Below are 13,436 nucleotides of genomic sequence, written 5' to 3'. Positions count from 1 at the left end.
GTTTGGATGCCTGGCCCTCTAGTCAGAGTCCAGGCTGCCCACAGTGGCTGACCCAGCTCATCTGTTTATCTGGATGGAAAGTTGTGGCAGCTCCTGCTTTAAGCCACTAGCTCTCATGGTCGATAGATCTCACAGCACAGCTCTGGATGGACACAGCACTCATGGTTTCAGTCCAGAGCGCACAACTCAATGCCCCCGCCAAGGTGACATTACACTTTATAAATGAGTGCTGTCAAACTTCAAACTGAGATCTCTTGTGATCTGAAATATTTGACTGTTCCAGAGGTAGATGATGAGGACAATGGCATTCCCCCTGCCTGTTATGATGTCAGTACAAGATGTAGGGCACATTGTTTCAGGCCACCCTCTCATGAAATTAGCTTTTCATTTGTAATGCCAAGATTTTACATTTTAGACTGATGATGATGCTAAAATGCTTATGAAACACCCAGAGTGGAAAAGGCTGAATGTGGCTGAATAGATTTTGATGCATTCCAGCCATTCGATTTTGTTCATGGGCAAAAATAATGGTGCTAGAGGAAAGGCCGAGGGATCACCAAAATCATTAGAACAGAATCATGAATATTTCATATTTCATGAAAACCATAAGGTTTTCAATATATCTCACACTAAATAAAGTGTAAACACCGGGGCTGACTGCCCAGCATCAATTCACATTGCAGTCTTTAAAGCCCCATGACTAAAATCAACAATATCTTCAAAATAAAATCTGTATTAATAGTATGTTCAAAAGCTTGATTCCTTTATTTTGAGGGCAGTATGACCAATAAAAACTTGAAAATGTAAGTTGATTTTAAAGTGGTAGGCAGCAAACTGGACATTGATTTTCAGCATGGTCATCATCTTTTCCATTTTCTGCTGAAATAGACCCAGATTCAGATAACATCCATATATACACACACACCTCTGTCCTTTTCTGACTTTATCAAAACAAAAATAGACAGTGGAGAGTGAACAATTGATTCTTGGGTGTTTGGTTCATTTGATGAACTCATTACCAATAACAATGCGTCAGATAAGTTGCATTGACAAGTGGAGTATAGTGCATAGTGCATAGTGCATACACACTACAATACATATGCACTGATAATTCATTTCTAGTCAGAATGAAGATGCCTTTGAAACAGCAGTTAAACCATAAGACTCTAGAAGTCTTCACCCTGTCCACCAATATTGATAGTAGTAGTAGTAATACATATACAAACACAGTTAGCTGTCTAATATGAGCCAGAAGTTGGTCCTAACAGTAACTCTAACATTGTACTTAATGACTGAGTGTTTTTTTTTTTTTGGTTTTGTTTTTTTTGTTATGTGAGTCTGATTCTCAATGGTAAGTGACCAAATAGCATGGTGAGTTGTTTCAAGTGACTAGCCTTGTTGCTTGCACTCATTTTCCCAGTCAAGTGGGTCGTAGTATATACAGAGGTATGGGAATAGAAATGAAGTTAGTTTAACAGTCAGTATGGTGGTATTATAAATCAAGGTACTGTGTCTTGTAAGAGTTTTTTAAACAGATGGGGGTTAGTTTAAGTTATTGTTAATGTTTTACAGAACTGTTCTTTTAATCAAGTAACTTTGTCAGTCTTTGAGGGCTGAAGTTGTTTTGATGAATGCTTTGCAGTAACGCAGAGAGATTTTATGGATGATAACAGCAGGAGAACTAAAAGTGCATGTCTTTGCTGGATATTGCATCGATGTACGAAGCCTCACCTCTAGGTGCCTGTTTGATTAATGTGTCCACGCACCACATAAGGTGCCTGCGTCAACTTAAAAATGGATAAAAGCTCAGTGGGACAAACAGGTGGGAGACTACAAGCAAATAAAGGTGAAGCTAATAGAGCGTGCTAATGTGTGCATTTATTAAGCCAGCCGTCTCCTCTCCCGGCCCAATCTGCCACTTTGCACGGCTGCCCGGGTCCCCGAAGAGTGAGTCATCGCTCACTTTAAATAATGCACCTCATCTAGGGGCTTAAGAAGCTGCCGTATAGAGCCCTTCATTGTGATGACAAGTGGAATTGAGAAAAGAGACCGCTAGCCTCAGGCGCTTCTTTAAGGTTGCCGCCGGACTCCCAGGCCCGGGCTGCAGGCTACTTAAGGCGCAAGTAATCTGCTCCTTGTCTACACTTTGCATTAAATGTGTGATCAGGCTCAGCGCTGTTGGCTGAAGAATCGAGAGCTCTCTCTGGACCTGTCAAGAGCAGGGCCACTGTTTACATAACAGAAAAACTGACTGTGAGCTAAGAGATGTAGGGAAGAGAGTAAAGTTGTTGTGCATTGAGCTTGTACCTAGAAGGCCTGATAACCTGAGAAAATGAGTCTATCACCCCCCACCCTTCCCAGGTCACATATTTAGGTAGTAATTGGAAAGTCTGGAGTGCATGTCAGCAGCCAGGGAGAGCATTTACCACAAAGGTATTCCAAGAAACAGAGGTTGCCTCTCATTCAGATAAGCTACTGTAATAGCTCAGAACCTTACATAACATGTCTCTTTAGAGGAAAGACAGAAAAGTTTCCTGGAGGTGGGGGCGGGTGTCAAAAGAAATGAAGTATCATTTTTGTGGCTCCTAAGATAATTAAATCGGTATGAATCATTGCGCTGCAAATAAACAGTCAGTCATTGTGTGGTAGATCATATGCCATTTAAAGCAACTCTTTTATCCCAAAGCAGCAGAGTGAAAGCATACATTTGTTGCATGGCTGCTCTCAGTGGGAAACAAACCCCCAACCATTATGGTGTTGATGCCAGACTGTACCCAGCAAGCTGCACAGCTACAGAGGTCATTTTTACATAGAAAAGTTTCAAATGAGCACACAATCAGCCCCAGGCAATGAGTGAGAGAATGAGATGTGGAAATATGTCTTATCTTTTATTAGTCATTGAGAACTAGTCATATAATATGAAATGTCTTTTACATTGTCTGATATATTTATTAAAACACTTATTTTTGTAGTTATGGCTTTCAGAACTGGAAATGTCTCAAAATCTAAACAGACACATATGAGGCATTGAAAATGAGTAGTTAGCCAGTCATTGAGGTCATAACCTTCAAGTCTCGTTCAGGAATTTTTAGAAACATTTCTGATATGCTCACCTCCTGTTTTACTGGGCTTTTAGCCTGAAAACCATATGTCATTTAGCAAGATTAGGAGTTAAACTAGCAGCTCTGAGGCCGTACTCACTAATGTCTGCATGATAACATTTCTTGATTAGCACTAAACACAAAGTGCTATTGCACCTGAATGGAATCTCTCTGTAGTTTTACAGATCTTTGGACATAAAAGCAAAGTAAAAGTCTAGTCTAATGGTGGTGTTAGAGGAAAAGAAGATCTGTACCAAACCTATACCAATTCACTAACTAGGTACAGAAATATTTTACTGGGAAGTAAAAATGTTTACCTGTGATCATCGAGTCAGTAGAATGTTTGTAGAAAATTTAATTGCTATTTATACAATACATATTTCAGTCTGGACCAAAGTGGTGAACTGACCAACCAATAATAGTCCCACAACCCACAACAATCTGAAATTGCAATCCACTGAGTCACACTATGAAAGTAAAAAACAAAAGGGGTGAGGTGGTGAGGTCATATTGCTTGAGATACTAGTGCAGTACTAGTATAGCAGATACTAGTATACAGTGCTACTGTCTTGACATAATGTTACCCAACTTGGTTTAGACAAACCTGCTACACTGCTGGCTTGTTTACACCATGTTTGATCCTCTGACTACAAGTGTTTCTCGCCCCTTTTAACTTCTTTGCAGCAAAGTTGCTGTATTTCCAGATGTCAGCCATTTCTTTAGTGTATACAATTCTGCCATAACTGATAAAAATACCATAATAAGATAAGAGAGAAAATAAGAGAGAACTGTTCTTTAATATGCAGACTCTCCTTAACAGATTGTGTTGAACCTTACACCAATTCACTAGAACACCATGAGGCATACATAGTAACCATAAATCACTTTTCTTTCAAGGGAGGAAAACTTAACAAATCAACACTCTCTGATCTGTGATGACTGAAACAAGCTCAGAGAGCTTTGCAGAGGTGTCACTGCCCTATCATGATCCAGCCAGCCTTTTTTTTCTAAAAACCAACTGCTGCTGCTGCTGCCACAATCCACTGGCAAGACCTGTTTGCTGTAAGCTGCTTTTAATGAGCACACTCCAACTTGCTGGCAAATCACAGTGACTTTTTCACCTGTGCTGGAACACATTCCAGCAGCATCGGCTCTGTAGCGATAACTTGAACTTGAGGAACAAGAGTCCATAACTCTAAGCACTCACAGGAAGGCAGACCTGGAAGTACAAGCCCACAGGCATGTTTTGTTTGCAGCCCACCTCTTTTCATAAGCACCACTCATTAGTTTGTTGTTTTTCATGCAGCAGCAGAAGCTCAAAGAGAGATGTTAAACACATACAGTATAATGGCTTTGAGATAAATAGAAAATGTTGAATATGGAAAGTCATATGAAGATCACAGCTTAATGATGCTTACAGCAAGAATAGTGCAGCCATGCAGAAAGCCAGGCGCAGTGTAACAGAGCTGTTTCACCTTTTTTTGTTTGAGTGAGAGTTTATTTTTTATCATAGATTATGGATCATGCAAGTTATGTTAAAAAAATAAAAGTGCAGAACTCATTAAAGCATTTCACCGTAATGCAAAAAGTTTTTCTCAGTCTTGCACCATAATGATTTATTGCATACATGCTTAAAAAGACAATAGCTGTGCAGACAACTCCTGTCACAGTACACTTTGAATCAAAGCGACCATCAAAAGGCACAATTACAGAGTCTTTCTGCTGACGTGTCTCCACATGTAAACATAAGCTTCTTCTTTTCACTGCAAGACTCTTTTACAGTGTGTCTCATTCTCCCTGTGTTTGTGTGTATGTGTGTCACGGTGTGTTTAGTGTCCAAACACTGGAAGGCTGTGAAATCCTCCTGGGTCCAGAAGTGATGTACGGTCCTCCAGGCCTGGACCTCTTCTGCCCAGTGGCCATGACCATTGCTCACTGCGCTGAGGTGGACGCCGAGAACTGGAACATCCAGCTCAAGAGAAAAACCCAGGACAGCAAATGGGAGGTGAGAGCTGGAGGTTCACACCTGTCGAGTACAGTGCAGCCCATCAAGATCTTAGCTGGGCTTAGACATGGTGTTTGCCTTTCCTCAGCTGTCTTTTTCCTCAATGGCTCCATTCTTTTTTTGTAGCTAAATATCAACAAGACTGGATGCAGGGTAAACCCACCAAACTCCAGTGTTTCTGCTGTTTATGTTTTCACTACATAGGCTGTTACACCTCAAGACTAGACCATAAATCTTACAGTGTAAACACCAGTAAATACCAGAAAAGACTAGCTGCAGCATATTTTTTAATATACATACCTTCGCTATATAGAGCTTTGCCCTATTGAAGTTTGGGAATCAGTACATTGGGTCCATAAATAACAGTGGCTAATTCATTGTTTTTTTGTGAATCACTGTTTAAATGGGAGCAGTTTCCACCCACTAACCACCTGTCTTATTTGAGATGAGATAAAACAGTAAAATAAAGGAATTACAGTTGCAGTATGCGACCAGTATACTGCTCCTGCTGAGTTGTTTCCATGCCTAAAAATAGCATGTTTTTCCATGCAATTTCAGCTGCACCTTCTGGATCTAAAGACACAGTAAAAAAAAAGATGGCCACAGTGCCCAGGCAACAAGAGAAAGAAACAATGAATCATAGATCAAATAGATAGAGGCATCAGAATGATTTATCTGTGCTTTCCCTTGAGTTCAGCTTCATTCCATGTGAGGCCCATAATGTTTCCTAATTAGCTGAAGCAGCTACTGCAGATATCTCAGCTTGCTATCAAACTTAAAGCTTCACTAATCAATATATTCTATATTAACAATGGAGGAAATGACTCTGTTTTGTGGCGACAAGCCCGCTTGCAGTGACTTGTTGGCAGTGGCAGTTGTTTTGGTACCCTAGCCTGCAACTTTCACTCCAAACTATCTCGTTTCCGACAAGGTCAACTGTTTTAAGCAAACCAACTCCATTTGCCATCAGCCCATCACCAAACTGCAGATAGATATAGTTGGTGACAAGTTAGCACAGAAAATAAAAAAAATAAAAAAATCTAAATGTTAAAGAGACAGATACACAGTATTTGTGTCAGTTTGTTAAAACCAAAACAGCTTAAGTGAGAGTGAATATTAGATTAACATCCATCAGGTGGCCAGAGATACAAGTTCAAACAAATGCTAATGCCGCTGCTTGTCTTCTGGCTGTGTAAATTGTTTGCTAACATGTTTGCAATAAGGTGATATCAGTGTTATGTTTGCACCTTCTTTTCTTGCCACCAAGTGGTGAAAAACTGTGAGATCACCGTAGCAACACTAGAAGTCTCTGAAATTGGTTGTTATTAATCTGGTAGTTTACTCCATGATGATCTGAGGATCACAACCCGTCACACCCACCCCATCCCCCGTTCCCACCATTCCATCCAGCAGCTGAAAGCGACTCAGCGTTAGACAGTGTGTTTTGTGACTGGACGTTAAAGCCATGTTTCTTGACATAAGGTGCCTTGAGTTGTAGACTCTGTTTTCTCCCTCTCCCTCCCCCTACCTTTATATGTGCTTTTGTGGTAAAAGCTCCAGTTAGTCAGTTTGATATGTGACTGGTGAATTATGTGTGAGCCATAAAAGACTGTTGGGGCTTTGTGGGTGAGCTGATTGATCCAGCGTTATGTCCTCTGTGGGTCCAGAGGTGACATAAGGCCACATGATGGTAACACCTCCAGTCCGGCAGGAGGAAAATAAAGAAACAATTACAGCATGTAATGGCCAGGCAGAGGCATGGCTGCTGTCAGTCAGTGAGGGGGGTGGGGGAGATAGCAGGGCCCAATAGACAAGGGAGGTATCGATTAGTGGATCAGGAAACACATGACACAGTAAATTCAGACGTGAGGCAATCAGGAGGAGAATCATGGAGATTGTTTCTCTGCTGACAACAGCTCTCCATTTGCCTCCATGAACATCTCCCAGTATACGCACACACATATCCACACATACCTAATACAACACTGACATCTAACACAACCAACTCTCACTCATTTTGCATTTCTTATTAGTGTCATTCTGCATTGCAGCAGGACATATTATATTTTTTCAGCTCTTTATGTGCATGTGTTTTCATTCCAACAGTGTCAGCCCTTTCATTTTTTTTTTTTTCCTCCGGTGAAGAAGATTGCTTTTACTGGTCTGAAAGTCCCAAGAGCTTAATCCCAAACCCAAAGGCATAACAAGCCCAATCTCTGTCATCACTTTATGTGTGCTCATGTTTTTGAGCAATAACCAGCATGATGATAACAAGACATGTTGTTGGGGTGAATAATGAAGAGAATATTCAGTCGGGCGGTAATGTAAATGTAAATCTGACGTAAAGTTTTGGCAACCCAAGCGTGGGTCAGAATAATGAATACTGCAGGTTTGCCTCTGGCTGTTGTGGTGGTTGTCAGTGCTTTAAAGAGCTTGTTATTTAGAGGAAGACCAGTTGGATTTGCCTGCTCTCTACATTGTCTGCTTTTGTCCTGAATAATGTTCTTCTAAGAGATGGAGATGGCTGCTGTAGAGAATATTCAAATCTGCAGTGGCGTCTGCATGCATGCCTGTCTTACCTCAAGCAAAGATGCAACATAAATGGAAGGTTTGGTATGGTACCTGTACCAAGATCAAAACAGAGTTAAAAATCAGTCCTGGGTGTAAGTATTATTATTATTATTATTATTATTATTATTATTTGTAGTAGTAGTACTTATGGTTGGGCAGTAATGCGGTATCCCGTGGTATCTGAAAACAACAAGTACATTTTCACTTTGGTCTTGGAGCAGTTTCCACCAGCTTCCTGGCCATGGAGGACACACTTTATTTGTAAATCATTAAGAGATGCAGAACAAAGTGCTTCCCAACAAATAGATTACATGCACCGAGTGTTTCACAGAAAAATAGACCAAAAAAAACAAAAAAAAATTTAAACATGAACATAAAAATATGGTAAAACCGTTAAGGTGACATAAGGAAAATTACAGTTGAGGTGCATTGCAGCCACCTTTTGACTGGAAACAGTATAGCAGCAATTGGCAGCCCCCTTAAAGCCCATTTTTAATCAGCTAGTAGTACTTTATACCATGGGAAAATCTGTGGAGGGTTTAAGTTTATCAAAAATTGGATACCACCCAACCCCAATAATAGTAGTATTAATATTATTAGTGTTATTATTCCGTTAATAATTATGGTCATCCAGTACAAAATGTTGGTGTGTTTACTTTCAGAACATGTATACTGGTTCACTTTTTCTGTTAATGTTGTTGATTTGAATTTAGTTTTATTCTTAGATTTTTGACTAGAATTTGTACTAGTGTTTTAGTCATTGGATTATTATCGATCTGAGTCACTGTTTTCTACAGCGTCAGATAACGAGGTGGTATTTCTATGTCTTACTAATGGTATGGCAAAAAACGGCTTCATCAGTTTATGACCAAGAGGTGTTTTTGGGCAGTGGAGGAAACTATGGTGGAATTACATTGTGTTATTCCAACGTACTCAGGCTGTTTTGCATTAAAACAGTAATTAGTTAATTTGTCCATTCAGCTAGTGTTTTTTAAAATTTATTTTTAATAGTTTTCATTTGATATTAACTTGATCAGGTTTGTGAGCTGTGAAACAAAACACTACCTCCCCTCATACAGTACATATAAACGCAATGCTTTTTAATCCAGTGTCTCACTGTGAACATTACTTTGCTACAGCACCTCTCGTGTGAAGCTTGAGTGTAAAATAATTTAGGTAATATGAAACTTCCCAGAATCAGAAACTGTAATTTTTATGTGTATGGAAAGGTTAACAAACAGCACGTACTGTGTAAATTAATCAGCACTTGTTTGTATGTATATTTTTAGCCATGCAAATTGTCTCCCCCTGCCTCCAGTCTTTACACCATGTTAAACACATCTTGATTCCATGGACCTGTACCTCAAAGCAAGTTCAGTTTAGTCAGTCACTCACATAACGCTGTGTTTTGTGCTTTTCATATCCAGCCAGTTGCTTGTCTTGAGCTTTCAGTCATATCATATAATACAATCTCCCTTTGCCCTTTGAGTTGCCCAGTTGTCATGGAAATGTACATTTGTTCAATTTTTTTTCACCAACACTTAACAACACTTAACAGACTAATCTACCTTTCAACTGCTGTTCCCAAGGACAAGAATACAGTCTCAACAAAAGTAAAGCTGTTTCTGCTGCCAAAGTAGAGAGAAAAATGACAAATAATGAAGAAAAGAAATGAATTCTTTACAAGGTCCATCCAGCCAAACTGTTGAGCTAGTCATTGGTGTGTTATTATATTATTGGTGTCCCTGCATGTGTGCTAAAAGAAACAACATGAGTATACCTTGATTTCCTAATATCATGCCATTGAGTCTAAAATGGTTTAATACACATAATTTTGCCTCACGCTACTCTGAGTTGTGTTGATGGAATTAGAATGTTAAAGCTATCACCCCTTAAATCACTGGATTCATGTCAGGAATGACTGAAACATAGGGCAATTCATATGCAGCTACAATCACCATTAATTAGGATGTTAGTGTGGTAAGCATACTCCCTCTATATATAGTCCTGTTTTAAACTAGAGTCATCGTTTGTGTTGAAAAAAAAAAACAGCATTTCTTCTATCTCTGATATAGCTGTAGGCAGCCTTTGTCCATGTTGGGATCTTGTCTGAATGATGACTCAACTTTTCCAGCATGCCAATTGGCCAGTAGATGGGCTGTTTGCTTATTTGGATCATTAGTTTTGCTGTAGGACAACTGAACTCCAGATAAAAAATATAAATAGTGACACACAGTTAATGAGAATGGCAACACAACATGCAACAATTACACACACATAGGCACTTACTTAGTTAAAATGACATATGAGATATTCATTTGAATGCATGCAGTAATACATTACATACAACACTCTGACAGTTCTATAATCATCTGTATTATCATCAAGACAAAGACTTTGAGTGTTTGAGATGAGATGAGTGATCAATACAGTGATCTGTTTTAATATTAAAACAGGTGAGACATACAAAGCAGAAATATTTGATCATTATTAATAGTAAAGCAGCAACTGAAAAAAACTTAATTAAAATAGAAATAGAATTAAAATTTAGAATTAAAACCATTAGTCTACTAAATTTGAAAATTTAAGTTCAATTATTTCCTTAAAAACATGAGAAATGTAAAAACTAAAAAATCAGAGGCAGCCTTTTGGCAAAAAAGCTAAAAGGCTTTTGTCAGGGTGTGACACCTTGAGTAAGGCTGCTACTGGTGGGTTGTTACTCAGCTCTTGTACATGTAGGGTTCCATGATTTATGAATTTCATCATGAAATAGCCATCTGAATAAAGGCCTTTTTTTGCCAGAAGAGTGCCTTGGATTTTTTCTTTTGTGTTCCCCACTGAAGAGCGCCTTCACCATATTTGAAATGCCTTTGGTATGAACTGTATGAATATAGTTGAGCTTATTTAACTTGAAATTGTGAGTTGAAATAGTGGGATTGTATGCTTGCTGTTGTTGGTTAACAAATTATCCTTAGTTAAACAACTTACAACTGAAATTTATTGAAATTACCAACAGCAGGATTAGACCAAAGTGCTGGACTGTAATCAGTAAATTAATTGTTGAAACACATCTTGTGAGAAGTTTGAACACTCATTTTACTTGATGCAATGTGATTCCCAATATCTTAGCTTCTGTTGAGCAATGCATCATAAATGTTTAAATTAATAGGTTTTGTGATTTTAATTCCCCATTTAAATCTGAAGCACGTGAACTGTAGTTACTAACATTCATACTGTTGAATCACAAGATTGGCCGTGCAGCATTAGTTACCTAGGCTACTGCAGTTATCTAAACCAATTCAATTTGAACTGGCTTTAAGACGTGCAAGTCAAGACATGAGATTGATATCAGTTCTCTTTATTTTACATCGTATGGACCTCTTAAATAAATGGTTGTACCTCTCTTCCCTCATTTGTTCTTCTCCAGTGTCCATTTTTATTATCTCTATCTGAGATGCCACGCGATGCTTCTGCAGATTAGAAACCATGTCAGCTCTCCTCAGGTCACTCAGTCAGAGATTAAAGTCATTTTGAAGAGCTCCTCTCACGACATCTTGTTTGCTGACAGAGGTGTCACTGCTTTCTGTCAGTATGTATCTTCCTTCTGCTTTCAGTCCAGGCTCATGTTTACCTAACCTTGCCCTTTATAAGTATTCAGGGTTTGCTATTGTATGACTAAAAAAAAAAGATTTCTTTTCAATGTAAGAGGGAGCAAAGGGCACCGGTGGGAATATGAATGAATACAAGATTCATGTCGCTTTGAGATTTCTCTCTAATATTAAAAGGGCGCAGAGAACCTCAGAGCTTCTTGGTTTAAAATAATGACTTACCACTGGGGTCTAACCTAAAGAGAGAGAGAGAGATAGAGAGAGGAGGAGGATTTTGAGAATGTGTAATACCTGCAAATACACTGTGCCATTAAAATATCCTTATTTCAGTCGTTAGAAAACAGGCTACCCACAGAAGACTCTTAACTACGCTCAGCCACGGTATAATATTATTCAGTGCCATATTGCACTCTGTTAAACTGTGCTTATGAGAATGCCAAAAGCATAAGTACAGAATGCATAAACATTAAGTATTTACAGAAAGAATCCCAACACTTGACATGAATGTGGCTGAACAAAGTAGTAATGTTTCTCACTTTACATTGCATCTGCTTGAGCAGTACAATGCCTGATTATAATGTAGAAGGTGATAAACTGTATTTGTCAACAGAAAATAAATCAGGCCTAGTTCACAGAAATGCCCAAGGTAATTTATTATTCACTAAGCTGGAACATTGCTCTGAGTGCTCTTACATTGTGCTGTTATGTCCCTTTAAGCATGTAAGTATGTCAAAGGATGAGATTAGCGTTTTTCTATGTTAATGTAGTTGTCAACAAATCATGAATAGAGCCACATCAACACTGTTAGTCTGTGTCTGAATGCTTTTCAGTGTGTACATGTACAAGCAATTCTTTAAGTTTAAACCAGTATTCTAATTCACCAGGAATGACCAGTCCTGTACCTTTGCATTAGAACTCCGTCATGTTGTATACCAGAGATTTTCAAACTGTAAGGTGTGTTAGGAAGTTAGTTACTGGTCAGCAGTGGCTGTGACACACATCTCATGGCAGATATTAACCCAATATCCGCAATTTGAGCCACAACTCTCAGAGTCGCAACTCAGCTGAGTAATGAGCTCATGCAAGCGTCATTGCAAATAGAAATTCATAAATCTTTGTAGAAGTCATTAAAAAAAGACACTCAATATAACCCAAAATGTTGCCTGAGAATCTTCAGCTTTTTAAGTTTTCTTCAGTATCAAAGTAATCCAGTGCCAGTCATCTGTACATTCACAAACACATCTTGACTGTAGGTTAATTTCCCCAAATGTCAAACTATTCCTTTTTTATTTATAAAACAAGTCTTTGATTTCCTAAAACAGCTAGGTGGTTTAGTTTTTAGCAAACTCAACTCAATCAGGAGGAAAGAGCATGTGTAGGACTGACTCAAAATATACTACAGAGGAATCAGCTTTATTAGGCTTTGGCTACACAGGCAGTTTTTCTTAGCAGCATCAGTTTATTATTGGTTTGGATTTTTATATTATAAGACAAAATACAGTCTGCAGGTCACTTAGCAGCTCCAGAACAGCTATTAAATGGACCTTGTGGTCAACTGTAGTTATGTCACTAAAGCTGTTATGAAGTAGCTCAGCAGTGAGAGACCATGTGGAGGTTTACTGTTTTTCAGCCTGTAATGACTATAATGCGACTTTTGATTGCTGCATTGCTAACTGTTAACTTGTGATTGTTTGCGAGGGGATAAATACTGCTCCTCAGACTGTGTTTTAGCACACTGCTTGGTCTCACAGCTCCTCATTAAATTGTATAATCACATGTATTTCATGGATTGTATCTGCTTACTTTGATGGGGGCTGCAACATGCTGTGTAACAATATTGGGAGGCTGTTCGGATAATCACAGAAAGATATTTGAAGGAGAGTTTGGTGCATTCTGCCTTGTCCCTGAATAATACCGATGCAGTAAAAGTCCACCTTGTGCCTCTCAAGTAGATGAAAACAAATCTTTACTAATCAGTTATTTTACCTCATTTGCAGTTTTGGTTCAATTGGGTTTCATTGAATTGAAGTTTGGAGTTTTGGAACTGGTAAATTGGTTGGTCACGACAGCAAGCCCGCAGAGAGTACTTGAAACAGCATTTGTAACAGCTGACTCATTCACTGCAAAAATACAAAAGACACAAAAGAAAGT

The 13,436-nt window shown here is 38.8% G+C and overlaps 1 protein-coding gene across 2 annotated transcripts in view; it reads left to right on the top strand.

Moving 5' to 3' along the window:
- unc5db (unc-5 netrin receptor Db) overlaps positions 1 to 13,436 on the top strand; it is a 182,911-nt gene that overhangs the window by 148,192 nt on the left and 21,283 nt on the right. For both annotated transcript variants that reach the window (XM_018669410.2, XM_018669409.2), the window contains one exon: positions 4,935 to 5,106. In XM_018669410.2, coding sequence (XP_018524926.1) covers positions 4,935 to 5,106 — 172 coding nt within the window. The remainder of the gene's footprint in view (positions 1 to 4,934; positions 5,107 to 13,436) is intronic.

The sequence above is a fragment of the Lates calcarifer genome, linkage group LG13 (assembly GCF_001640805.2).
Source record: "Lates calcarifer isolate ASB-BC8 linkage group LG13, TLL_Latcal_v3, whole genome shotgun sequence".
In the NCBI taxonomy this organism is placed as follows: Eukaryota; Metazoa; Chordata; class Actinopteri; family Centropomidae; genus Lates; species Lates calcarifer.
This window is presented reverse-complemented; position numbering and strand designations above follow the sequence as displayed.